Source organism: Lodderomyces elongisporus, chromosome 7, assembly GCF_030384665.1.
Source record: "Lodderomyces elongisporus chromosome 7, complete sequence".
Taxonomy (NCBI): domain Eukaryota; kingdom Fungi; phylum Ascomycota; class Pichiomycetes; order Serinales; family Debaryomycetaceae; genus Lodderomyces; species Lodderomyces elongisporus.
In genome coordinates this window covers 713,802-740,410 of record NC_083679.1, presented here as the reverse complement: position 1 = coordinate 740,410, position 26,609 = coordinate 713,802, and the positions used below count along the sequence as shown (strand labels likewise).

Sequence of the window (26,609 nt, the reverse complement as noted above, 5' to 3'; positions counted from 1 at the left end):
AATCACTACTACTACTACTACTACTATTATATCATCAACAGTGTGTAATATATATATATACACATACTGGGAAGCAGGTGAATAAATCCGATCATACATTATTATTGAAGTACAACATCAGAAAAAAAAGCAGAATGAATAAAACATATTGGTTGATTTAAATAAACCTTTGATATAGTCCATGTACTCATTCGCCTTGCTCGTATCACAATACCTTGAATCCATATGCCAGACAACCCATTAAACTAGTACTGGTGAAAAGATTGGACCACCACACCTTGCCAATTTATCAAAGGATGACTAGAATACGTTTTTTTTTTTATTTATTTGACGTTCCGCCTCGTTGTGCATCGTACCACTTTGATCTGGCAAGTAGTGGTTTAGTATATTATCACAAAGTAGTAATAATAATAATAATAATAATAATGTCATTATTGCAAGTAATATAATTTTGTATTACTTGTCCACTAATACTACAACAACTACAACTACAACTTGTTATACTATATTCTCCCTTTAATTTTCTTTTTCTCTTCATGAGAAGGACTTGCAAAGTAGAATATACAAATGTTTGTAGTGCATATACGAGAATGTGACTTGAAGATTTTGGTAAAAGGAAAAGAAGAAAGGGCGGGGGTGAAGGATGAAACAGGAGTTTAGATGTACATCTCTCTCTCTTTCTCTTTCTTTCTTTATATGGGGGGAATTTCAGAGTACATAAGCTGCGTTTTCTAAGCTCTTGGCATCAATCTCGTTCCATCTTTTTGAGGGAGTTTTCCAAAGTGGGAGATTGTAAAATAATTGACTAAAAAAGAGAAAGAGAAAGTTTTAGTCTACGCCCCATTTTTACTTCTTCTTCTTATGTTATTTAACAGTGGATATATTCTACCTTGTAGATCAATATATATAAAGCAAGTGAAAGTCAGTGTGCGAGTGTGTGTGTGTGTCCTCCAAAAAAGCACTTTATAATTTATAATTCATTCTGTAACGCCGTGTGTGTGTTTTTTTGAAACTAATTCGTAAATAAACAAAAAAAATTTGTACTACAGCACCCACCTAGACCCACCATCATTACAATTACAATCACCAAATACCAAAAATAAAAAATAAAAAAAATAAAATAAAAAGAGGAACTATTAAGGAAATACACGTTTCAAAGTTGGTGTTCTCTTGAATCCTTCTTTTTCTAATATGTTTACTTGCTCAATTTTTTTGTTTTTCACTTTTGGTGGTACTGGAGATTATCTTATTCACTAGCTAATGAGAATAAAGAATATATACTAAAGAGAGGCTTTTTGTTAATAAAACAGCAGCTTATGAAATACATTAACAAGGATAGAGGTGAATGGGATGAGACAAAAGTATTTAGTGGCAGGGGGGGTTAGTTGGATAAAAAAAGGGTCCGTATATTTAGCAGAACCCCATTCTCCCCCATTCTCCCCCCACTCACTCCTACAAATATTACAAGCAAATCATCAACTCTGCTTTTTTATTACACCAAGATTTCTTCTGTAGTATTATTATGCACTACCAATCTATAAATGTAAACACACACACACACGTACGTACCTTGCTCACAAACAATATTCGAGACTTGTAAGGTTTTGTCTCACTTTAGCATCAAAGTTACGAGTAAGAGAATTATATATATAAAATAAAATAAAAAAAATAAAAAGGAGCAAGTGCAAGCGCGTGTTAGCAGTAGTAGTATTAGGGGAAGAGAGGAGGGTGTGAGGGTGGTGCGGTGAGGGGCGAGAGAGGCAAAGAGGCAAAGAGGCAAAGAGAGTCGATGGGCGAGGAAAAGTTGGGTGCCCAATTCGAGGGAAAATAGCTCCAAATTTAAACGTTTGAAGCCAGTAAAACAGTTTGAATGAATGATATTTGCGCTTCTTTTTTTTAGAGAGAGAGAGAGAGAGACAAGAAGATGCAAATCTCTTTATCGCGTAGAGATTTGCTAGTCTCAATTTTTGTATAAAAGAGGAAGTAGTAGAAGTGAGTGAATATACCGTACATCTGGTGGTTGTTTTCCCTTTTTATTTATTTACGTTGGACAAGAACATGTGCAAAAAGGAAAAAGAGAGAGGTTGCGCAACTTTTCTTTCTCGAAACAATCCTTTGCGGAGTTCAGTAACTGGACACAAGATCTAGTCTCTAAGGTTTTTTATTCTTTATTCTTTTCTTTTTTTGTGGGTGTGAGTACAAGTGGAGAAAGAATAAGTTAAATGCATAGAGAAGAATATATTAATAAATAAGGTAAATAAATAAATAAATAAATAAATAAATAAAGAGGGATATGGGAATGGGGAATGAGCAACTTTTGGCGACTTGTTGTTCATTGAGAGTCAAATACCATTTGCTCTTACTTTCTCTTACCTCTCCCCACCTCCCCACCCTTAAAACACTTGATTGTAGATTGATGATGTCAGAAGGGAACTGAGAAACATGGCTTTTTTTTCCACCAATATGTTCTGTTATTCTTCTGTGTCTGTGTATAAGGAACTCCAGTTTTCCCTCACACACACACACACTCTCTCTCTCTCACTCTCTCTTGTATTTTATTTTTTTATTTTGTCATATTTTCTCCCGCTCTTTTTTTAGTTTCACTCCACTCCGTATTACTATTATAATACAAGAATAAGAATGAGTGATTATATATCTATTTGTCTCTCTCTCTCTATACATATAAATGAATAATATTGGCCAAAGTATGATGTGCATTATTGTATTGTATTGAATTGAGTTTCAGAATCTGGTCAAATTGTTCTCAACTGAACTCCGTGCTTATGCCTGGGAAAAAACAAAAAAATTATTCTTGTTATTTTTTTTGATTTATTTTATTTATTATAATTATTATATTACATAAGATATTATGTAATTAATGTAGTGTAATTATGTAATGCATCTCACTGCCTGAGTTATGTTATTATTACGTGCATCTAAATGTAACACAAAACATATAGATGCCTTCACTCTTATTATTATAAATAAATTTTGTTCCTAAATTGTGCACGTGTACACTACTTTTGCAACTATAGTATACTACACAACAACAACAGAAAAAAAAAATAAAGAGTGAATCTTCAGATTTGTGCAACTGCAACACCCACCGCAAAACATGTAAAACATTTTTAAAAAAGATTAAAATAAATAAAATAAAAATAAAATTAAACAAAAAAATAGTTCATTCTCTGTCTCTTACATCGTACATCTTACATCTTACATATCCTGCTTGCTTTAGCCAACCTTTGAACTACAGATATATATATAAACAAAAAAAAGAGAAGTAGAAGAGAAAAAGACAGGAAAACACGGCCATTTTGCAAATAGTATTTATATAACACCACTTGTACCTCACTCTTCTTGTTCATATCTTCTTTCCTTTTTTTCTTCTTTTTTATTTTGCTTGTTTACAAGGTTATAGTAATCTCCTGTTTTCCATTATACATATAGACACCCACTCGCTACTGACTCTATTCCTAGAAAAGAGAAGAAAACTAATCCACTTATCTACAGAATTCTTGTTATATACAAATATATACATATACATATATATATATTGGTAACGACTTACTACCACAACCCCCCCCCCCCCCAAACAAGGAAAATACCACTACAGTTTTTGTACAAGAACCAACACTTTAAACTATTAATCCAAACAAGACAAAACATCTTGAATACAAAATCAGCTAGAATAAAAGAGATGTTGCAATCACCATTCTCCTTTGACTCTTCAAGGAGACCACCAAGAAAGAGAAGACTGTCACAATCAGTGTTACAATCAGTGCCACAATCAGTGTCACAATCAGTGTTGGAACCACTGACACCAGAAACACACAGCAGTAATTGTAGCTCTGTGTTGCCTACCCCACAACCATACTTGTTACACTCTACGCCACCCTCGATTGTATCATCTACAACCACACCCTCTTTACCCAACCACTTAAACAACAACTTGAACAACAACTACAAAAGACATTGCGTACGAGGGACAACTCAAGCTTCTTCAACTCCATACACATCCACGCAGCAGCTCGCCTACTTTACTACTCCACCACACACAAAACCTTTGTTAGAGTCGAAACCTTTGTTTCCATCTACATCTGTATCTGTATCTGCTTCCACTATTGAAACAAAACTCAAATTGATTCAACTAAAATTCAACTCTATCAATACCATTGAAGACTCACTCAAGGATGAAATGAACCAGTTGTTGGACTCTACAATGCAGGAATTACATCTGCTGAAACAAAAAGCTATGCCGAGGAAATCTAGTTTTGACTTGTTTTTTAATTCTCAAAAAAACACTAGCTCCAACCCCATTACAATTAACAATACAAACTGTGAAATAAAAAACACTCAAACCTTGTTGCCACCATTTGAGGACATACTGCCGCAACCAAACAAAAACATGGACTATATCTTTGAAACGCCAAAGCACCAAATTACAAAGGAAACACAACCACAGTTTATAAATGCACCAAGACAGCATCCACAACCAAACCTGCAACCAAGCACTTGTTGTCACCTGGATATTTACACTACAGCTCAAGTTGGTGAACACAAAGAGAATATATTCGCTAACGCTCTACCCCTTGCAAATGAATCTTTTAAATTCTTGCAAGACTTATCCAAATGCTAATGATGATGTCCTAAATGATGTACTACTTGACCTTAACGAACGACAATGCCATTTTTATTCCACTTCACTTTTTATTTCACTTTTACTTTTTTTTTTCATTTCGCCACCTGACTTTCCTAATTCATCCTCAATAAGTTTCTTAGCTTATTTTTACTTTTACTTTTTCTTTTTTCTTTTTGTTTTCCTTTTTGGTACTGTGTTTCTTCTTCTTGTTTTTTTTTTGTTTTTGTTATTTGTCCTGTTATTCCTGAACGCTGGTTGTTCTACATATAGACTATTTCGAATACCTATTAAACAATTGATACTGATATTATTACACACATTGGTTCTTTCCCCACTCAATACACGTATTATAAGTAATTAGAAATATACACTGTAATTGTGTTTCTCAAACCTCCCCTCCCTTTCCTCCCCTCCCCTCCCATTTTTATGCTTCTACAACCCATATCCCCACTCTTTTCTTTATTTTTTTTCCGGATTAGCTACTACATTGACGTCAACTTTTCTCTAGCATAATACCAACCTATTATTCTTCCTTGCATTGTTTCTTTTTAAATTTTTTCTTTTTTGCCTTTTTTCCTTCCTTGCTTCGTTTGTATCATAATTAATTTACTCTTTTTTTTTTGAAAACCTAATCAATGACAATCCAAAAATGTGCAAAATACAAAAAAAGAAAAACAAGAATGGATTTCCTATCCTACTCCGTATTGCATTAAGAAAATCTTTTCCCTCTTTCCCCCTAAAAAGTAAAGCAAAGCATAGAATAAAAGAGGAAAACAAACGTAACAAGGAAATATGAAATTTAGGCAATAAAAGTATAAAAGAATAAAAAGAATAACAGGATGGAATTAGGGAAATGTCCCGGATATTATTCCGTAGCTACCGGAAACATCAATTTGCTAAATCTAAACAATAACAGAGGAGAGAAGAGAGAAGAGAGAAGAGAGAGGAGGGGGGGAAGAGACAATAAGTAAATTCTATTGTTATCTAATCTTATCTATGCATTTTTTGTTTCTATTGTTCTTGCAATTGCAAATGTTGCAATTACTGTTGCTCTTTTCTTTTTTCGTTGCTCTGTACAAGTCTTATCACGTCAAATATGAATCTTTGTTGACTTTTTTATTATTCTCTTTTTTTTTTGGGTTTTTTTTTCTTTCATTTTTTTCGTTAATTAAACTTTGGTTGTCGATCAAACAGACAGACGGACAGACAAACAGACAGACAAAAAAATATTATTACAGGGTATCGTTGTCAAGTTGATTCAAGTGGTTGACACCTCAACTGTGTTTTGTACTTTTTTTATCATTTCGTCAAGGGTGGGGAAGAACAACCACAACTACAACATCAAATGTGGTTATAGATTGTATCGTCTAGGCATTTGTAATCTTGTACTACATCTCACAAGTACTTCAAGACAAGATAATCCAGCAACTTATTGTTATTGTAATACTTTATGCTCTCTTCAATACTTCGTTTACTCGCCCCCCCCTCTCTCCCCCTCTCTTCATTTTTTCCCATTTTTTCCACTAGCACTTCACCTCTTTCCTTCCCCCCCCCCCCCCCCCCCCCCACGACTTTGCTTTTGCCCCCAATTCTTCAACCCTCTCTATCTCTTTATTTCTTTTTCAAACTTTCATTCTCCTCGTTACTGCCTACCAACTGGACTTTCTTCAGAAAAAAAAAAAAGACATACTTCACTAGACAATTTGCTTTGCTTTGCTTCCCATGAGATAAAGAATAGCTGTAAACCCACTATATGAAGAATGCAGTCAAACTAAAAAAAAAATCTGGAAACAACAGGTATAGAAACACAATAAAGAAAAAAAAAACAAGGAAGGGTAGATCAATACACTGCCAATCCCGTCTCCCTTTGTTGACACTCTTTTGTTTCAATTTTATTTTCCATTTCCATTTGAGATTGGGAAAGAAAGAGTGCAAAGTACTTAACCAAACAATAAGATTCTAACAAACTAGAAAGAAGACTATTGATTGTTTGACGAGTTTCGCCCAATTTACTTTTTTTTTTCATTTCCCCTTTTATAGTGTATTGACAAGCCCATCGCTATCAGCCACCACCTGTTTGTGATCGGAACTCCATGCCAATACAACAAGGAAAATATACACTTCCTTTTATTCTATTCACCCCCTCTTTCCAACCCTCCCTCACCAACATTTGCAATACAACTGAGGCATTCGTCTAATCTATAAAGTATTTTTCTCTAAACAAGGTATATTATTTGCTACCTTCTTTTTTTTTGCATTTCTTTGCTTTTTTTGGGCATTTTCTTTATATCTATATATATAGAAGAAAAGAAAACTATGAATTACAATTTTGAATACTAGTTAACTAACCAAAGGAAAAAAGATTAATCACAAATCACGTGATCAAAAATAAAACAAAATTTTGGGAAAGAAAAAAGAAAGAAAGAAGAAAGAAAGAAAGAAAGATGATGATGATGATGAACAAGAAGGTTGAACTGTACAAATGGTTTGACCATTTTGGTACATTTGTAATTGGGATTGTCTGCAATCTATATTCTTGATGTGTGTTCATGTTCTACATTAATGATCATTAGGACTTTTCGTTGTTTTCAGTTCATATTATCATTTGAGTTCTTTTCTTTCTTTTATTTCTTCTTTTTTGGCACGTTTCCTCATCACCCTTACGACAACTATAAACTGGAAACTAAAAGAAAAGAGAAAAGAAGAATTGGGAATGGAGATGGAGATGGGATATTACTAAAGGGTGAATAGAAACAAAACAAAAAACAAAAGTGTTCAACATATAAAAGTAGAATGGCGTTTTTGTGAATGTTTACCCTCCTCTCGCTCCTAGAGACCATTGTCAATATTTCACGCGCAAAGCAAAGCAAAGCAAAAAAAACGTGAAAATGTGAACGAGAAAATAAAAAAAAAAATAAAACACATAGAGATACCCACACACACACACACACACACACACAAGAAGTAAGGCAATATTTGAGTACAATCCCCTTCCTTATTCCCTTTTCTCTTTCCTTTCCTTTTTTCCTTTTTTCTTTTTCTATTTGACAATACCAATTGTTTCTTCTCTACGACTATTCAATTGCTCCCAATTTCTTTTTTTGAGACCTTATTAAGAAGAAAGATCTCCACTTTTGTTAACCACTTCTTTTGACTGTTCTGTCCCATACCCATCTATACTCTAAAAAAAAAAAAAAATTTCTCGCATTCCGCGATTCTACAGTTTCGCGAACCATTTGAATTGTTTGTGTTTTCTTTTTTCTTTTTTATTTTTAAGAAGAAAAACCAAAACATCTGAAATCTCAGGAAAAAGCGCACAGAGCCACAAAGCAAAAACACAAAGCAAAAACACAACAATAATCACCATAACATCTACAACACGTCCCTCCAATATATACACAAGTAATCTCACTGGCCATTATTAGCTGTAGCATCATCAACAACAACAAAATTTCTTCACCATTAGCTTTGGCAAAATAGATAGCACCACCAATTGGCCTACCACAACCACCACCACCACAACAACACATACAACAACAACACCTACAACACCTACACTCGCACATTCCTTCTACACATACTTTCTACCATTGCTTGCATTATGAGATCGTACAAGGCCATTACTGATGAGAACTTGATTAGTCGACAGTCACGAGGAAAGCATGCATCACAAGCAGCTACGAAATCAGCAACAATGACAGCTGCTACTGGTGCAACGACATTGAGTGCACCCTCAGCACTGTCGAATCATCCACAACACAACCAAGCTATAGCCAAGGCCAAATCGCGGTTATCCACCGGTCTGCACCACCAACGTGAAGCATTGACTGATGTGACTGCACAAGAAAACTCCAAGTCAGCAATGCATTACCAACCACAACTTCATTCGCACCAAACCTCACACCAAACTTCACACCAGCATCGTCACCACCCACACCACAGCAGCAGCAATAGTATTGGTAGCAACCATAGCAATAGTGGAATGACCACTGCTACAATAAACCAATCCAAAATTCAAGTTTACAAACAACAAGCAGCACAGAGTATACACCAGAACAAACGTCAAAGAGTTCACAAAACAAACACACACGGGTATGATGAGATAACTGATACTGATGGTAATGATGAAGAAGATGAAGAAGAGGAAGAAGAAGAAAAAGAAAAAGTAGGAGAGGATATTGACAATGATCGTGGTGATGCGGGGAGTTCCGAAGTGGAAGAAAGACGTGTGAAACAACAATTCAAAGGGTCACGTTATGATGATGAATATGGATATAGAAAAAGAGCAAACTATTATCAAGAAAAAGAAGAAGAAAAAGAAGAAGAAAAAGTAGACGAAGAAGAGGATAAGGAAAACAAGTTTGGCGATTACCTAAACACACTGGATTTACCAACCCATGACCAAGAGGGCGATGCAACACTTTTGCGATCCATAGAAGTTGAGCAAGAAACAGAGAAGGAACAAGAAAGGGATGAAATAGAGCCTGTGGACTATCTGCGAATGATCAACGACGAACCTCTTGATGAACACGAAGAAGTCGATGTTGCTGAAGAAGAGCTCAAACACCAACAACGAGTCAGATCAGAAAATAAACATGTTCCAATGAAACCAATTTACACACCCTCGAGCCACGCAGAGCTCAGACGAATCGTTGCCAAATATTCACGTGACACTCTAGACCCCGAAGATGAAGACACTTATGACGCTACAATGGTTGCCGAATATGCTCCAGAGATTTTCAACTACATGCGAAAACTAGAACAAAAATATATGCCAGATCCTTACTATATGGAAAATATGCAAAGCGAACTCAAATGGGAAATGAGAGCTGTGCTTATTGACTGGGTTGTCCAGGTCCACGATAAGTTCAATTTACTACCTGAAACATTATACCTCACTGTCAACTACATTGACCGCTTCCTTTCAAAACGGAAAGTCTCACTATCACGCTTACAACTCGTTGGAGCAGTTGCCTTTTTCATTGCTGCAAAGTATGAAGAGATTAACTGTCCCACGGTTCAAGAAGTTGCTTTTATGGCTGATAACGCATACACCGTCGACGAGTTCTTGAAAGCCGAAAGGTTCATGATAGACGTATTGGAATTCGATATGGGCTGGCCCGGTCCAATGTCTTTTTTGAGAAGAACCTCCAAGGCAGATGACTACGATTACGAGACTCGTACATTGGCTAAATACTTTTTGGAACTCACAATAATGGACTCACGGTTTGTTGCCTCGCCGCCAAGTTGGCTAGCTGCTGGCGCACACTATTTATCGCGACATTTGCTTAACCGTGGCCACTGGACAGAGCAGCACGTGTTCTATAGTGGGTACACCGAACGACAAGTACGGCCCTTGGCAGAGCAGATGCTTGAGAACTGTAGGTTCCCAGAAAAAAATCACAAGGCTATTTTTGAAAAATATCAAGAAAGAAGGTATAGACGAAGCTCTCTTTTTGTTCAAGACTTTTTTGATGCTTTTGAATAAGAAGTATGCAGGTGAAGGAGGCAAGACATAGCACTTGTGTGTTTATATATATATATATATATATATATGTGACCAAGAAACCACGACGAAGGGAAGCACAGGTTCTTGATCAAACTCAAGTATCACTAAACAATTACATGCATGAAAATAACGTAAATGAACGATAGAAATGTATTTACTATTATTACTTTTTTTTTGTTTTCTGTTTTCTGTTTTCTGTTTTCTGCTTTATTTGTTTCCCCTTTATTCTTTAAAATATTTTCTTTTACTTCAATATCATTTCTGTCAACATTTTACACAATTTGTGTAAAGGACTAGGAAAGTTGGACATTCATATTTGTAATCATATATTTTAAGAAAAGTAAAAATATTGTGCATCAACAGCGCAAAGTTCATGTACAAAGCTTCACCTTATACATATATTTCTCTCAACTATGAGTTCATTGGGTGCAGTTTTTCTTCCTTTCACTTTCTTGATACTGATCTAATTTAGCCGTGCTCGGATGCCACATATATTTTGGCTTGATGTTTACTTAACTACTTATTAAACTATACAACAACATTTGGTAGCATTGTAAGTATCCCTTAAAATTCTTCTTGCCTCCCCTTTCCCTTTCTCTCTTTCCCTTTCTCTCTTTCCCTCTCTCTCTCTGTCTCTTGCTTTCTCCTTTTTCAATTGATTAAATCCATCTCTCTTGACTCCATCTACCTCCCTTTTTTTTTTCATTACAAACCCCATCTTACTGCACACAATCAAACCTAAACTGATATACAAAGGAAGATAAAGGAAAAAACGAAAGAAGAAACAATGTCGAGAGTTTTATCCAACAGCGCACGCGCCAACCTTGCCAAAAGATTGGCATTGTCTCCACTCAAGCCTCAATTGAGAACAAAAGCCTTCTCTACAGTTGTAAAGCCTTTAGCAGTCAACGCTTTGACAAGTGTTAGATCATTCCACAACACTTGTGTCAGACTCAACGAAAGTGCCGAAGCAGCACTCAAGGAAGTTATCAAATCCGAAAAGGATGTTGTTAGTGCCATCCCAAATGAGTTGGAAAGCAGTTACCAAGATTTCCTCTCCCAAAGTGGTTTCAAGATCATTGCTTCACCAGGTAAGGCCAACGTGGAAATGGTGAAAACCGATGAATCAACCGGAAACATTATCCACGTTTACTTTGACATTGATGAAATCACTGACATCCCTACAGAAGATTTTGAGGCTATGGAAGGTGATTTGGAAGAAGAAGCTGATTCCTTGGATCAATTATTATGTAACGTTAAGGTTCTTGTTGAAAAACCGGACAACACTGGTTTGTTCTTTAGCTTGCTTTTGCAAAACACTGAGAGCTCTATCATGATTGATTTCATCAATGTTCAAAAAGACGTTAAACAGTTTATTAAGAATGTTCAAGAACAAAATGAGTTTGTTGACAAATTTAACTACCAAGGTCCTAAATTTGCCGAGTTGGATGAGAGCTTGCAAACTGAATTCGAAAATTACTTGCTTGAAAAAGGTGTCAACAACGACTTGGCTGACTTTATTGTTGCCTACAGTGATGTGAAAGAAGAAGATGAGTACAGATTATGGATCAATGAAATCGGAAAATTCTTGAACTAGATCTAGAGGAAGAGAATGCGTATATTAAAGTAAAGAGGTAGGGATTATGTGAGTAAGTGATAATGGAACAATTAAAGAGAGCGGGGCGGAGAAGAGAGAGAGAGAGAGAGAGAGAGAGAGAAGTAACGAAGTTTAATTGTTTATGTTTATGTTTATAGTAGTGGCGATGACGTGCTCATTTTTGTATATAATATGTTTAGTAATTTCCCAACCGATATCGTCACCAGAGTTGTCCCAAATCTTTTATCGTTTTCGTATACGCTGCACTTCTACTATATCTCTAATCATCAACGGTAGCATTAAATTGATCTCGTCGTCATTTGTACTATCAACTGCAATAAAGCCACAATTCCAGTCGCGACTTAGTTGTTTTCCATCTTCAATCAACTTTACCGATGCAAGTTGGCTTCTTGTGTGAGTACAAACTATCCACACTGGAGGTGATTGTCTAAAACTCGTGTTGTTTTCGCCCCATTTGTTTGCCCTTTTTGTTTTATCATCTTTCCAAAACCCCTTAAAAGCATTTTTGAATGAAAACACATCAGCTTCTTGGCCAACTTCCCAATTTGATTTGTACTTGTTATATTCTTCCCATGCATCATCCAAAGCATCTTTCATAACTGCTAATAAACTGAATGTGTGCTGATTCGACAACTCTGTATTTGGTCCCTCTTCATAGGCTGGAGGATTATAACTTGCTATTGCACTATAGACAAAGAAATATCCATCGACATTTCCATTAAGTTCACTCGCACCACTGGCCACAAGTAGTGGATTGGTCGACACAGGTTTTCGTGGTTCATTTGCCAAATTACGAAGAATCTCCTTATCCAAATTGGTGTAGAGAGATGCCTCGAGGAATGGGACAACTTGCTTAGGGTTAAAGGATGGAGTATCAATGAGTTCTATCAAGATGGGTGTGATTTGACCATCAGGTGTAATTTGGTACCGTCCATTATTTTGAATAGTGGCTTTCGGAGCAATATTGGGGTTTGAGCTCGAGCTAGATGCTGATGGAGATGCAAAGGAAGAAGAAGTTGAGGAAGAAATAGATGAAGGACCAGTTATTTCTCGATGTAGGATTGGTGGAAGATTATAATACTTGGTGTTGGATATTGTCTTACCCTTGAGAATATCTTGTGCAAATTTGGACTCGGGCTCAAAGTTGAATAGTATTGGATTAACTTTGTTGGTAGGGTAATAAGTGTCCATGAAATTGCCCAATGTAAGCTTGGAAATGAGTGAAGTCTTTCCCGATTTGGGTCCTCCAAGGAATGCTAATCTTATAGGATTGGTCAAATTTGATGGTGATTGATAGTCGTGAAGACGCCGTACGTCTGGTGTAGGTGTAGGTGTGGAATACATATTTAGGTCTAAACTGTAGCAATGCTGTGGGTGGGGGAGAGGGGGGCCGGAAAGGTATTAAGGAATGGTAAGTGCTCTGAAATGTAATTCAAAATTCAATTAAAAAAAATAATGAAGCTTGGTAATCCTTGGAATATATATATATATTAAAATAAAAAAAAAAATAGGGATAAAATAGATAGCAGACTAAATTGGATCAAACGGTATTTTGCCTCTAAAACAATGATATCATGAAAGATGTCAATTGGTGTGGAAGGTACTTTCTCGTAGACTTCTGAGCAAAGTAATCTCCTTGCTATGCCTTGTTTCCTTTAAGCTTGCATAAAAGTAAGATGCGAGGTCTGCTGCACCTTTCACGAGATGTTTCGCAAGAGCGCAAATTAATGAGCGCAAACCACAGTGTTATTTTTTTAACGCACAAGAAAAATAAAAAGACAGAGCCTCAGTTGAGCATTTCGGTAAGCACCGAAAAATATAAAGGTGGGGAAGGACCAACATAGTATACTTTTAGATAAACATATCAACACTTTTGAAAAGCGACTTTGGGAAATGTGGGCTACAAATATTTAATTAATACTGCTTGCTATAGATACTAGAAATGTCGTTTCATAACATTTTATTTAAAATGTTTTTTCCTATTAACAAATAATAGAAAGGAATACAAAAAATGAAAAAAAAAAAAAGCAAAAAACAAAAAAAAACATGAAAAAACATGAAAAAAGTAAAAACCTTACCTAGCACTAAACTCACATGAGGTCACAAGTTGAAGTGGGGAAAGCAAAGTAAAACTGGCTTTGATTTGGCTCTTATTTTGGCTCTTGTTAGCCATACGTAACTCATATTGACTGTTTTATTGTATCAACAGAGTACTGAGTTTATAAAAAAATCGACATAGACCCTGGCTTATGCAATACACAAAACATTGAGATTGCACAAAACTGGTGGTTTTCATTGGAATGTAACACTTGAGATTCTCTGCAAGTATGCTCACTATTCAATACCGGAAATTTATCATCGTGTTCAATTCTTAAACAGATAGTTTCTTTCGATTAGTTTGATATACGATTGCCGTGTTAGAAATCCATCTTATGAATTGTCTCTCTTCAAAAAAAAAGCGTAAACCATAAAAAATGAAAAATGGAAAAAGGAAAAAGAAATAAAAAATGTGCAATCCTACGTGGCATTGTAATTTTGCTTTGACTTTCTTTTATCACAACAGTCAGCATCAATTGCTTTTGTTTTGCCATTCTTCGATTAACCCATGCTTTCCATCTTTTAAGTTCAAGTGGTCGTCAAAGTACTTCAGGTCCAAAACTTTCGAGATGTTAAGTGCATTCATGCATTCCTTCAATGATCCCAGACCGTTTCCACTGCCACCCGATTTGTCTTTCAAATCGTTATTAGCGCCATCTGCAATACATGCCTTGGCTAGTAATCGACCAACTTTAATACCCAAATCCGCGCCGATGGAGTAAGCAAAATCAAACCCTTTTTGTAGGTTCTCCTCTTGGTGCTTTGCAAGGCCATCTACATATCCCTGCTTTCTATGACGCCTTGCAATTTCATTCATTGCAAGACTTTGTGTTTGCTTATTCTGTTGTCGAGCACTGACGCCATCTTTATTATAGTCGTTGCTGTTGTCACCTCTGTCGTACCCTTCTTGTTCTTCATCATTATCATCATCTTCCCATATATCATCTGACATGGAGTATACTGATGACTGGTTCGTTTGCGAGTTAGATTGGCATGCACAGTGCAAGTCTTTATATGAAGGTTGCATCTTGTGCTATTTTATTCGGGAAAAGTGTGGGGATATATGTCGCTATTTATGTATAAACCAGATAACCATACATACAAAGGTATATAGGTATATGTCACGGCATCTCGTGTATCTTATCTAAAAGCCGAGCGCGATCCGATAACTTGACGACACTGCCAAGTTACCTTTTGAAACTCTACGTGTTTGAAAGAAAAAGAAAAAGATAAAAATATTACTCTAAAACACAACCGAAAACTACGTCTTGGTATACAACTGTAAAGTCCATTGAATTTCCTATCGAATATGATTGATACCTTTAATGGAGATTCATATTTCCGTTTCATAGTACAATTATCCAACCTCAAGGACTATCATTCCTATTAAAATGAACAGTATCACGTGATATTAGGGCTATACTCGTGGTCTTGAGTTTCTACCCGCACTCGCACTCGCACTTACTCTCACTCGCACTCTCACTCTCACTCTCACTCTCACATCCAGAGATTGCCAAAAACATCAAACTAACGTGAAAAATCCGCTATATCGCGGGTCGCGAGTCACGGCTACTTAGTCAATACATACATACACATAACACCAAACTACACCATGTCACAAGAATCCTCCGTCTCATACGCGGCATTGATCTTAGCCGACGCTGGCCAAGAAATCACCTCCGACAAATTGTTGGCCATCACCAAGGCTGCAGGTGCTGAAGTTGACTCCATCTGGGCTGACATCTTCGCCAAGGCTGTTGAGGGTAAGAACTTGAAAGAGTTGTTGTTCTCTTTTGCTGCTTCTGCCCCAGCCGGTGGTGCTGCTCCAGCTGCTGCTGCTGGCGGTGCTGCTGCCGGTGGTGATGCTGCTGCCGAAGAAGCTAAGGAAGAGGAAGCTGCTGAAGAATCTGACGACGACATGGGATTCGGTTTGTTCGATTAAACGAAACATCATGGAATTAGCATCGTGGAGAATTTAGTTAGTTAACATCATCAACAGCATTTTTATATTGTATAAATAAGTAATAAACTACAATTAAGAATATAAAGAGAAATGTTTATACATTGTTTATGTAAAAATTGAAAATCAAAAATCCTTATACCCATTCATAATTTTCCAATAATTACAAGAGAAGAATATGTGAAGGCGAGATACATATGGAATGAACCCAAACTCACGCTTCTATTTTGACAGACGTTGTACGCCTTTTCTTCACGGCTCTTGAGTTTGCGGTAGTGGAGGTGGTGGTAGTGGTTGTAGTAGTTGTAGTGGTTCCAGTCACAACAGAATTTTTTACTGCGTCAGTATCATCGTCAACTTCTCTTTTCAAACCTTTTGATTGAGAAAGTTCCACACTAACTACATTTGTACCGTTGTTGAAGTCATTCAAGTCGGCAGCAAATAAAACAGATTGTGCCCATCCTGCGTAATCGCCAAAGATGTCACGGAAAAACTTTCTTATATTCCGATGCATCTCTTTGTTTAATGTTTTGAGATCTCTTTTCCCTTTGTATTTAAAATCTCTCACGGCAATTTGATATACATGAGTATCAATTGGTACAACATCATGCTTGTCGAGTGACATCAAACAGATACAATCAGCAACTTTAGGACCAACACCTGAAAGTTGTAGCAAAAATTCATGTGCCTGCTCATAATCCATGTCCCTCATAGACATCAACTTTTCAATCGTGATATCAGGATACTCGGGACTAGTAAACTTTTTCGCCGTTTGGTAAATGTATTTCGCTCGATACCCAAAGCCCAACTCTCTAAGTTTACTCTCGGTGTTCGAAGCAGAAAGTTGCTCTGGTGTGGGGAAACTATAGTGTTTATAACCTTCATATTCATTCACCAAGTCTCCGAAATGCTCGCACAAATTATCACACATTTTGGATATCCTTTTGACGTTGTTGTTTGATGAGCAAATAAATGAGATCAAACACTCCCACGGATCTTGTCGCAACGTACGTATTCCTGTATGTGAGTCGAACTTGGAAATGGTGGTGCTGTACTTCTTGCCACTGACTTTCCATGAAGCGTACAAGTCGTGCAACTTCGTGTCTAATGTAAAATAATCTGAAATCCACGAAAGCGTGTCGTTGTATGTGCCTTTCTTGTCGCTTTTCATTATATGTGAATATTCGATAAAATCGTTCTCTCGTTGTTGTTGTTGTTGTTGTTGGTGGTGGTGCTGGTGGTGGTATCGTTGTTGTCGTTGCTCCTGTTTCAACAATAAGATTCTGTCCTTGGTTGCAAAAGTCCACACATTATTAATGTTCTTCCAGCGAAAAGTTTGACCACATCGCAAAACTATAGATAAATTGAGTTCTGTCTCAGAAATGGGTAGCTTGTGCCATAAAATCAGGTTGGTCATTTCTATTTTTTTTTTCTTTTGGCCTTGATGGTAGAATGTTAACTGAAAATAAGATTTTGGGTGCTTGAAGCTATCTAATTTAGAAGAAGGAGGATTGATCTCGAATATTATCATTCTTTAATTATTATTTTGCTAATAATAAAAAAAAAAAGAAAATTGTTTCGAACGAGGACGCGATCGTGATTGTTATCTCCGGAGTTAAATCCGTTTCAAGCGCATCTTACTAAGAGCCATTTTTTTTTTTCTTATACAATCTCTGAATATACTTTGAACAGATAGTTTACTTCTACAACAAGAATAACAGTTGTAAATATCGTTGACTTTTCTACTCACCGTTTCCTATTATTAATACAATACATGGGCTACTCAGTTATTGCCGCTAATAGTGTCAACATCAGGTGTAGCTGATGAATCTTTCTTAGTTTCTGCGGCCCCTTCTTTTTCGATTGATATACCTTTCTTCTCTTCGTCTAGTTCCATATCATCTGCTGCAGCAGAAGGTTCGTCAGCTGATATTGTTGAGCCATTATTTTCTCCTTTTGTATCTGCTTTCAAGTCCTTTGAACTACTTTCTTTTGGTTCTTCGTTCATGGTATTATCATCGTTGTTTCTAGGTTCTTCGCTAACATCTTTCATTTCCACATCTGCATCCTCTTGCTTCTCAGTTTCCAGTGGTTTCTCTCCTTCTTCTTTCATCTCTACGTCTTCTTTAATTTCCTCTTTTCCCTCTGTTCCATCCTTCACCTCCTCATCTTTCCTCTTTTCCTCACTTGGTTTCAGTTCATCCTCTTGTTTGGTGACTTCTTTTTCATCCTTTTCTATGTCCTCCACTTTTTTCTCCTTGTCTTCTTCTTCTTCTTCTTCTTTTCCTTCATTTTCTTTTCCAACTTTTCCTTCTTCTTCTTTTTCTTCTGCTTCGCTTCCTTCTATTCCTTCTGCTTCCTCTCTTTTAATTTCCTCTTCTGCCTCCTCCTGTTCCTCTTGTTCCTCTTCCTCTTCTTCTTCTGCTTCTTCTTCTTCGTCGACGTCCTCAACGGGTAAGCTCTTTGGTTTCCATATTTCTAATAATTTATCATCCCCTACAGTAGCAAACAAATTTTTAATCTTTGGGTGGATTGCAAAGTCATTTACTCGGTCAGTATGTCCGCCATGAACAAATTTCAAGCAAGGATCAATCTTGACAACTTGGGTATTTCTTCTTCTTGGAGCCTCGGTGGACGTTGGAGTCGAAGAATCGGGGTACAGGTATTCCTCGTCAAGATTTTCCAAGTTCCAAAACAAAACCCTATTATCATACCCAGTCGACGCCAATATAGAAGGATTGGTCCAATCCCATTCCAATTGTTTAATGGAATCATTGTGACCATAAAATTTTCTGATGGGCTCTTTGTTGTTTCTCAAGTCATACAATGAAACAATGTTATCTTTTCCACCAGTGGCATAAAGAGTCTTGATATTTGGGTGAAATTTGATGGAATTTTGAATATGTTTGTTTTCAATCTTAATGTATGGATTAGCAGAAGACATTGACGCAGAAGAATTATCTGAGCTGGATAATCTGATATCGTAGAACTGCGTAGTTGAATCATCGCTAACGGAACCAAAGATGTTTTCATCACTTGCAGATATGTCATTTATGGCACCATAATGGCTTTTAAATAATTGAATGGGTGTAGATGGTTTATCTAGTTGCCACAATGCAATCTGCGAATCTTTTGAACCAGAAAGGAACCTAGAGTTGTCAATCCATTCTAAGGCATAACCACCTTGTTTGTGGTATTTGTAATCTGAGACACTTTTGTTTAGTAAATCAAACCTGTGTATGACACCATCACTATTGAACGATAACGCATTAGCTCCATCTGGCGCCACTTTTAATTTGTATACTTCATTCGCCTGTTTCCATTTATTGAGGATCTTAAAATCTGCAGTTTCGGAACCTTCAGTAGGAACTGGAATCTCTTTACCTTTCTCAACAATCGTAGATGGCAACTTTACAGAACCGAGTTGCACACAGTTATCTGCCTTGTTGACACAATTACTTGCTAAAAGAAAAGTTGTTTCTGTAAAGTTTCCATTACCATTCAGCTTTTTGTATTCCGGTATCCATTGCACTACTGTGGATACCTCGGGTAATGCAAAAGTATGTATCAAGTCATAAAGCAAAGGTACAGTCTTTTTCCAAATCTTAAACTCTTCGTTAACAATTTTTTCTTGCTGCTGTTGTTCTTTGATGACATCTAATTCTGCCCTTGCCCATTCATTGTCGGCCTTGTTTGTGACACCAGGTCTGGAAGTAGACCTGGTTTTGGGTGTGGGTGTGGGCGTAGTTGTCGTTGCGGCTGCTGTTGAAGGCATTATACAAGTCAAAGTCTAGTAATGTGGGAAGTTGTTGTACCGTGACGTTGTGCCAAAATGATCAATGTTATTAATTATATGACATGGATAAAAGCGGGAGAAATGATGGGATGTTGGACGCGCGAAACAAAGGCTGCGGCTTATTCGATAAGATAGAGTTGTTTTTGGCACGTGACACTCATTTTTGTTTTTGCTTTCCATATAATGGAGATGGTTCTAACAGGAAAAACGAGAGAGTCTCTAACAAAAAAAAAAATTAAAAAAGAAAAATCGCTATTTCAAATACATTCTATTAAAGCTCGAAACCTGGATCCGTTTACTTTTCTTTTGTATACAATATCTGACTTGTTGCTCGTAGTTGAGGCTTTTAGGTTCTTTCATATTATAGAAAACACTATCCACGAATGTGCCTGATCTAAACTCCGTTTTGAGGTTTTTCACCTCAGTCTTTTTACCCAAGACAATTTCGAAACAATTTTTTTGACCAAAAGAATAAAAGAAAACCACTTGGAGCTAAAGCAAAAAATTGTTTTTGACATCTACAGAAAACCAGATTGGACTTAAAATGTACTTCATGTACCAACTTTTAGCATAAACAATACTATCTTTCAGCAGTTCTTATTTGACGGTTGCAAAAAGGGGGGAAACATTTTATGCCATGGCGCACGTCCCAACCTACTTTCTTTTAAAATCTCCTTCAGTTCTCTCCTACTTTCTCATTTTTGCTATTTAGATTTTTTAAATTTTTTTTTTTTTTTGCTTTTGTCTTTATTGTTTTTGTGTGGGAGTTGTTTTTTTTTTGCCTCATACAAAATTTTTTTTTTCGTTCAACTCTAGGAAGCGCTACCAAATAGATTCATTTGTTACACGCATCTATCATCAAAACTTTTCTTTTTTTTTTTGCTTTCTCTAAATTTTGAATTTTTTCAGTTCACGAAAGAACAACTTAATCTTGGTTATTCACAATCACAACATCAAGTATCAAATATGGTATGTACCATTAGTTTTTACAAAGTGGATCTATTATATGGAAGATATTATTAGAATATGGATTACTAACTTGCCTTTTTTCTTTTGCAGGACTCAAAAACCCCAGTTACATTAGCTAAAGTCATCAAGGTCTTAGGTAGAACCGGTTCAAGAGGTGGTGTCACCCAAGTCAGAGTTGAGTTCTTGGAAGACTCAACCAGAACCATTGTCAGAAACGTCAAAGGTCCAGTCAGAGAAAACGACATCTTGTGTTTGATGGAATCTGAAAGAGAAGCTAGAAGATTGCGTTAAGGAACCTTTTCAAAACAAAACTTGTCTTTTCGCTTATTTCCAATTCACACTTTACACACATCACCATCACCACCTACACTTCCCCCTTTCACAGCCCAACTTACAAAATCTTTTTTTATTCAATCTCGGCTTGTTCACTTTATCAATACGGACAGTTTAGTGGAGAGAACGAAAGAGAGCGAGAGAGAGAGAGAGAGAGAGATGTTGCATATGTGCATGTTGGAGGTTTAGTCTATTAAAACTCATCAATACATGTCATTTTTAGAACTTTATTATTTCAAGAATGCACACATTATGATACGCTAGTATAACCAAGAAAGGAGGACTGCATTCAAAAACGTTTCTGTCTCTTCTTTTGTCTTGCTAACTAGTGGTTATCCAGTCATTATAGTAATATCTTGTGCAGTGTAGGTGTCTCTTTAAATTTGTCTATTACTCTACTGCGCGATCACGTGTTAAAAAATAAAATTGGGTTTAACCCTTACATGTGGTAGCATAAAATGCACGCGCCGCGTGATGTGCCGCATTAGGAAAGCGCCAGAAAAGATCAACGTCGAGATGGATATTTAAAGAATTGGAAAGAGCATGTTGTTCATTGACGCATTTTGAAAGATGATTGTCTAGTATTTACGACATTGTGAAATGACGTGACGCAATGAATAAATGCGACACCGTCTACCTCTGTTTTACGACAATGACTGGACCTGTGCGAACTATAGTATTGTGAAGGTGTAGATTGGCACCGAGAAAGTAAGTGAGTGTGTGTGTGTGTAAGTGAGTGAGTGAGTGAGTGAGACAATGCTATTGGCGTGATAACTATTAGTAGAGTCGACGATTTCCACATATCACACGTATTCAATCAATACAACACTCACCCATTAATCCATCTGACCTATCCTTTTGTTTTTTATTTTTCTTTGAGTTTAAGCATTATGTCCGATTTAGAAGATGACTTATTGGCGTTAGCAGGAGGCGATGAATACGACTCCGAGGCTGACGTACCCACCACAAGAACAACATCAAAGAGTCGATCGACTTATAATGGTAGTGGTAATGGTAATGGCGGTGGTGATGAGTCTGAAAGTGATGACGAAGATACTGTTTTGGCCAAGAAGCGTCGTAGAGTTGACTCTGGAAGCAATGATTACGATGATGAAGTTGAGGGTAGATTAAGTCCTGAAAATGATGATGAAGACGACGACGAAGAGGACGAAGAAGAAGACGATTATGACCCCGATGCAGGTACTGGATACGAACCCGAGGAGAATGAAACCGAATTGGTGAATCCATATCCAATCGATGGTAAGTATAAGGATGAGGCGGATCGTGACGAGTTGGAAGCAATGGATGAAATGAAGAGAGAGGAGATTTTGTTTGAAAGATCGCAGGAGATGGATAAATACAATGAGCGTAGGTTTTTACAACAGAGGATCAAAAAGCAACAGCAGCAGCAGCAACAACAACAACTTAATAGGTCCGATGAGAAGTTGAGGACGTCTAGTCGAAACAAGACTGTTGGTGCGAGGTCACACAAGGAGAATAAGTTGAGTGAATTGAAGAAGCAGAGAGAAAAACATTCGAGAAAACGGACTAGAGCACAAGATGACTATGATGATGATGATGATGATGCAGAGGAAGATTCTGATGACTCGGGGTTAGGTGAAGAGGAGTTGCTGGGTGAAGAGGCTTACGAAGATGATGAGTTTGATGAGTTTAATAAAGGTGGTGTTTCTTGGGGTGGTGTTTCCAAGACGAAGCGTAAGAAGCTGACTGAGCCAGGTAAATACGAGGATATTTTACGAATAAGTATGACTCGAAGTGTGCTTGCGCAATACTGCTATCATCCGAACTTTCAAAACGTCATGATTGGAACATATGCCAAAGTTGCTGTTTCTTTTGATAGGCATACGGGGAGACAGTTTTATAGGATGGTGAAGATTGAGGATATTCGTGCTAGGCCGGAGAAGCCATTCCGCATTGGGAATTCTAAATATGACATGTATTTCTTGGTGAGTCAAAACAGAGAGCAGAAGATGCCTTTTCCCATGAGTACGTTTTCTGATTCTATTATTACCAGAGAAGAGTATGATAAGTATCTTGGGGAGCTTGCCAAGACTGGTGAGAGCATTGATTTGCTTGATGATATAAAGGAGAAGGTTCTGGAGTTGAGTAAGTTCTACAAAACGGGTATTACGGATAAGGATATCAATGAGCGTATTGCTAGGAAGCAGCAGATGCAACAAAAGAAGGGTGCATACACTGCATTTGAGGCTGTGCAGGCGAAATCGAGGTTAATGGAGGAGCTCAAGATTTTCAAGCAACGGGGAGATTTGGAAGGAACGCAGCGGATTATCAATGAGTTGAAGCATATTGATGAGATTTTGGATCAAAAGACACTGTCTAGTACATCTCAATCGCAGATTCAGAGTATTGCCAAGGTCAATGAGCGAAATAGAAAGTTGAATTCGACGAATATTAGGAAGGCCGAGCTCAAGTTTAAGACAGATGCGTCAACGGCGTCGTTTGATGGTGGTGATCCGTTTTCGAGGTTGAAGACAAACACGAGGATGTTTTATCAGGATTTGATCAATCGTGAGAATGCAAAAGCGTTGCAGGATGTTAATATGCAGAAGTTGATTGATGAGAAGTCGAAGCAAGAGGAGCAAATTGCCCAATCGACGTATAGAGATTTGGGTGAGATGGATAAATTGATTAGACTGATTGACATTGATATTGAGTTGATGATTTAGGATATTTTTTATTGGGAGGAAGGGGGGGAAAGAATAAGGACGGTGGTTTAATTTTGTTAAGAATCATGATGTAAAACCTTGCGCGGGGAGTCGTGTGGTGTGGTGTGGTGAGTGGGGGAGGTTCAGTTGTAGGTGTAAGTGTAGGTGGTTAGAGGATAAGAGATGGAAGCCGGCTGTTTGGCTTTATATCTATATATATCTATATATATATATATATATGTTCTGTTTGATTATAGTAATGATGAACAAGATAATAGACCCCAAAGTATTAGTTGCAACTAGTTTGTGTAAGCACTAAAATAAGATGGTCACGTGCTTTGCATCATATATATATATATATATATTTTTATTTCTGATATCTAATTATATAATATGATGTAGTACCTCTTTTTTTACTTTGCAGCTGTATACAATGGAACTGGTTTATTTGAATGTTCTTCACTATTAATGTAGAGACAATTTTTACAGTTTAATTGGTAGAGATTGAAAGTGATACATGAATGGGGGTTATTCAATGTTGAACTGAAAAAGTATTTAACTTCTTTAATTTTTTCAATTTTTTGGAATGATTTTGAAACCAAAAAAAAAATTAAAAATTAGAAAGGTATTGTACAAATATTCATAAAATAAAGTGAGAAAGTAGTGGTGGTATATATTGTAATTAAAAAGAAAGAGAAAGGGATATTATATAGAAATGAACTGTTGTAGATTGGTTTAATTTTACATTGACTTGGTTCTTGCAGAGGAATAGAGTATGGAGAGGAGAATTGGAGAAAAGAGTGAATCAAAGTAGGTATCGGAGGCGGGGGGTGGGGGTAAGGAGGAAGGAGAGGGAAGAAGAAGGGCGGCGGAGTATAAGAGGGAGGGATTTGAAAAAATGGGAATGGGAGTGAAGGGAACGGGAAGGGGGGCAGCAGCAGAGGGACAAATTGTTTTATGCACAATTATAGTTTTTGTCGGTCTTTGTTTCTTTGTTTCTTTGTTTCTTCTTCTTCTTTTATATCCGTCCGTTGTTCGTTTGTTTCGTTTGTTATGTTTTGTTTGTTATGTTTGTTCAATTGTCATCGGAGGCGAGGGGGGAACGGGTGGGGGATGCAAAGAAAAAAAAAAAAGGTTGAACAAAAAAAAAAATAAATATAAAACATGGTTCATAAATAATTCCTAGGTCAGGAATTATAGTGTATTTGAGTGAGTGAGTCAATGATTAAATGTACAAAATGTTTTTGAACGTGGTACCAGGGACTCAATACCTAATTAGTTTGTTTATTGGAGAACGGACATAGTAGAATTATATTAAAAAAAATAAAATAAATAAAAATGAAAAATAAAAGAAAAACACATATAGGTTTGTTACTTTCTCTCTATTGCTTAATAATAAAATTAAGGCTTGGAGGCTTGGTTAGGTTGGTTGGTTGAACAACAAGGGTTAGCAAGTTTGAATAATTTGGTATTGTAAAAGAAACTGGATAATCTCATAACCGTGATTATATATAACAAAGAGAATGTACTTGCAGAGTAATTAGTAATCACATTTTCTCATAACGCAAAGTGAGAGAGAGGGAGAGAGAGAAAAAAGAAAAAAGAAAAAATTCGGTAAGTTCCGAGTACATGCTATACGATGCTAGAAGAAATTTGACATTTATGTTTTTTTTTGTATTGTTTTTTTGTATAACTTGTCTATGAGGTTCTTCAATTCTCTTCTATGTTAGTTAATGACTTTGCTCTTAGTCTACAGAATGGGGTGAGGAAGGGGAAGAGGAAGACAAAGAATAAAAGAGTGTGTGCCTATCTGTTTATATTTCTCCTCATCTCTGTTATTACCGAGGGTGATTTGAGAAATAAGGATCTACAAAAGAATCACACAAGTAGTTCCTTTAAGTTCTATTGGTTCCCTTTATTTTTATTGTTCTTCTTTTTGCTTCTTCCTTCTTTCTTTCTAGTTGTTGATCCTCCAACTTTACCTCCACGCCTTAGAACTAGCGCATACCATTAGATATATTAACACACTTGACTTTTTTTTTTAATACCATTTCTACTTTATTTTTTTTTTTTTTTTTTTTCAAATTGCAAATTGCAGAGAAGATGAGTAGCTGTCCAATAAGAATTGCAGATCCGGCGCTGATAAAGAAATAGAAAGGGCAAAGAGCGCGGTTAAAAAGAGAGAACCCAAAAGCAGACAGACACACAGACACACACACACACACAAAATAAAAAAGGACCGAAAAAGGCCCATACACATTTCTAGGCACACTCGTATAGGAATGAACCATTTTCTTTTTAAAAATAAGAAAGAGAAAATGACTCTATGTATATATATATATATATATGTGTAAACTAGAAAAGAAAAAAAGAATAGTCAATTACCAATAATAATTTCATCAGCTTCCTAAAGGTTCTGGAAAGCAATCATATATTATGCGTTTAGTAGTAGAGTAGCTTTGTTGAGGTACACTCTCTATAAGATATTTCTAAACAAACATTTTGGTAAGCTCAAACTTAGACTCATCCCGCAACCGCTGTCCCTCTCTTTACTCTCTTTACTCTCTCTCCCGTTGTATATATATTGAAATTATTTTATTTTATTTTTATTTTATTTTATTTTTGGCTCTTTAATTCTCTTAAATGGCAGAGAAAAGCGGTTGTATTGTCAATAATTAATATATGTATGGATGGATGGATGTATGTATGTATGTATGTATGTATGTATGGATGTATGTATGTATGGATGCTGACAAAGAGAGAATATGAATTTTTTTTTTATTTATTTTATTTTTTTAATTTTATTTTTTGGGTACTTTGTTGTAGAACAGTTGCAGAGTAAATTTTACAAAAGCTTCTTCAATTTTAAACCAAAAAAAAAACATGTAGAGAGGATAAACCAAAAGACAAGGTGGCATGTTTGTCAATAGTACGAATAAAGAGAGATCCAGTACGCTAATAGAAAAAAAGTTATCATTTCCATACCCACTACCATAGA

The 26,609-nt window shown here is 36.5% G+C and overlaps 10 protein-coding genes across 10 annotated transcripts; 6 read left to right on the top strand and 4 right to left on the bottom strand. All coding sequences in view use genetic code 12, as the record gives it.

The window, feature by feature from the left end:
* Positions 1–3,700: 3,700 nt before the first annotated feature.
* PVL30_005207 (uncharacterized protein) lies at positions 3,701–4,639 on the top strand (the record flags this gene model as incomplete). Its single annotated transcript, XM_001523603.2, has 1 exon — positions 3,701–4,639. One exon carries the CDS (start codon positions 3,701–3,703, stop codon positions 4,637–4,639), a length of 939 nt encoding a protein of 312 aa, XP_001523653.2.
* Positions 4,640–8,243: 3,604 nt separating this feature from the next.
* Positions 8,244–10,130, top strand: CLB4 (B-type cyclin; the record flags this gene model as incomplete). Its single annotated transcript, XM_001523601.2, has 1 exon — positions 8,244–10,130. One exon carries the CDS (start codon positions 8,244–8,246, stop codon positions 10,128–10,130), a length of 1,887 nt encoding a protein of 628 aa, XP_001523651.2.
* An 808-nt stretch (positions 10,131–10,938) lies between these two features.
* MAM33 (Mitochondrial acidic protein mam33) lies at positions 10,939–11,748 on the top strand (the record flags this gene model as incomplete). The annotated part of the gene is made up of 1 exon (XM_001523600.1): positions 10,939–11,748. One exon carries the CDS (start codon positions 10,939–10,941, stop codon positions 11,746–11,748), a length of 810 nt encoding a protein of 269 aa, XP_001523650.1.
* Positions 11,749–11,991: 243 nt separating this feature from the next.
* Positions 11,992–13,113, bottom strand: PVL30_005204 (uncharacterized protein; the record flags this gene model as incomplete). Its single annotated transcript, XM_001523599.2, has 1 exon — positions 11,992–13,113. The coding sequence occupies one exon, from the start codon at positions 13,111–13,113 to the stop codon at positions 11,992–11,994; it is 1,122 nt and encodes a 373-aa protein (XP_001523649.1).
* Positions 13,114–14,338: 1,225 nt separating this feature from the next.
* YAE1 (Essential protein Yae1, N terminal) lies at positions 14,339–14,893 on the bottom strand (the record flags this gene model as incomplete). Its single annotated transcript, XM_001523598.2, has 1 exon — positions 14,339–14,893. One exon carries the CDS (start codon positions 14,891–14,893, stop codon positions 14,339–14,341), a length of 555 nt encoding a protein of 184 aa, XP_001523648.2.
* Positions 14,894–15,478: 585 nt separating this feature from the next.
* RPP1B (60S acidic ribosomal protein P1-beta) lies at positions 15,479–15,808 on the top strand (the record flags this gene model as incomplete). Its single annotated transcript, XM_001523597.1, has 1 exon — positions 15,479–15,808. One exon carries the CDS (start codon positions 15,479–15,481, stop codon positions 15,806–15,808), a length of 330 nt encoding a protein of 109 aa, XP_001523647.1.
* A 232-nt stretch (positions 15,809–16,040) lies between these two features.
* OGG1 (8-oxoguanine glycosylase ogg1) lies at positions 16,041–16,997 on the bottom strand (the record flags this gene model as incomplete). The annotated part of the gene is made up of 1 exon (XM_001523596.2): positions 16,041–16,997. One exon carries the CDS (start codon positions 16,995–16,997, stop codon positions 16,041–16,043), a length of 957 nt encoding a protein of 318 aa, XP_001523646.2.
* A 612-nt stretch (positions 16,998–17,609) lies between these two features.
* PVL30_005200 (uncharacterized protein) lies at positions 17,610–19,601 on the bottom strand (the record flags this gene model as incomplete). The annotated part of the gene is made up of 1 exon (XM_001523595.2): positions 17,610–19,601. One exon carries the CDS (start codon positions 19,599–19,601, stop codon positions 17,610–17,612), a length of 1,992 nt encoding a protein of 663 aa, XP_001523645.2.
* Positions 19,602–20,588: 987 nt separating this feature from the next.
* On the top strand, positions 20,589–20,882 carry RPS28A (40S ribosomal protein S28; the record flags this gene model as incomplete). The annotated part of the gene is made up of 2 exons (XM_001523594.2): positions 20,589–20,591; positions 20,682–20,882. 2 exons carry the CDS (start codon positions 20,589–20,591, stop codon positions 20,880–20,882), a joined length of 204 nt encoding a protein of 67 aa, XP_001523644.2.
* Positions 20,883–21,814: 932 nt separating this feature from the next.
* RTF1 (RNA polymerase-associated protein rtf1) lies at positions 21,815–23,632 on the top strand (the record flags this gene model as incomplete). Its single annotated transcript, XM_001523593.2, has 1 exon — positions 21,815–23,632. One exon carries the CDS (start codon positions 21,815–21,817, stop codon positions 23,630–23,632), a length of 1,818 nt encoding a protein of 605 aa, XP_001523643.2.
* Positions 23,633–26,609: the final 2,977 nt, after the last annotated feature.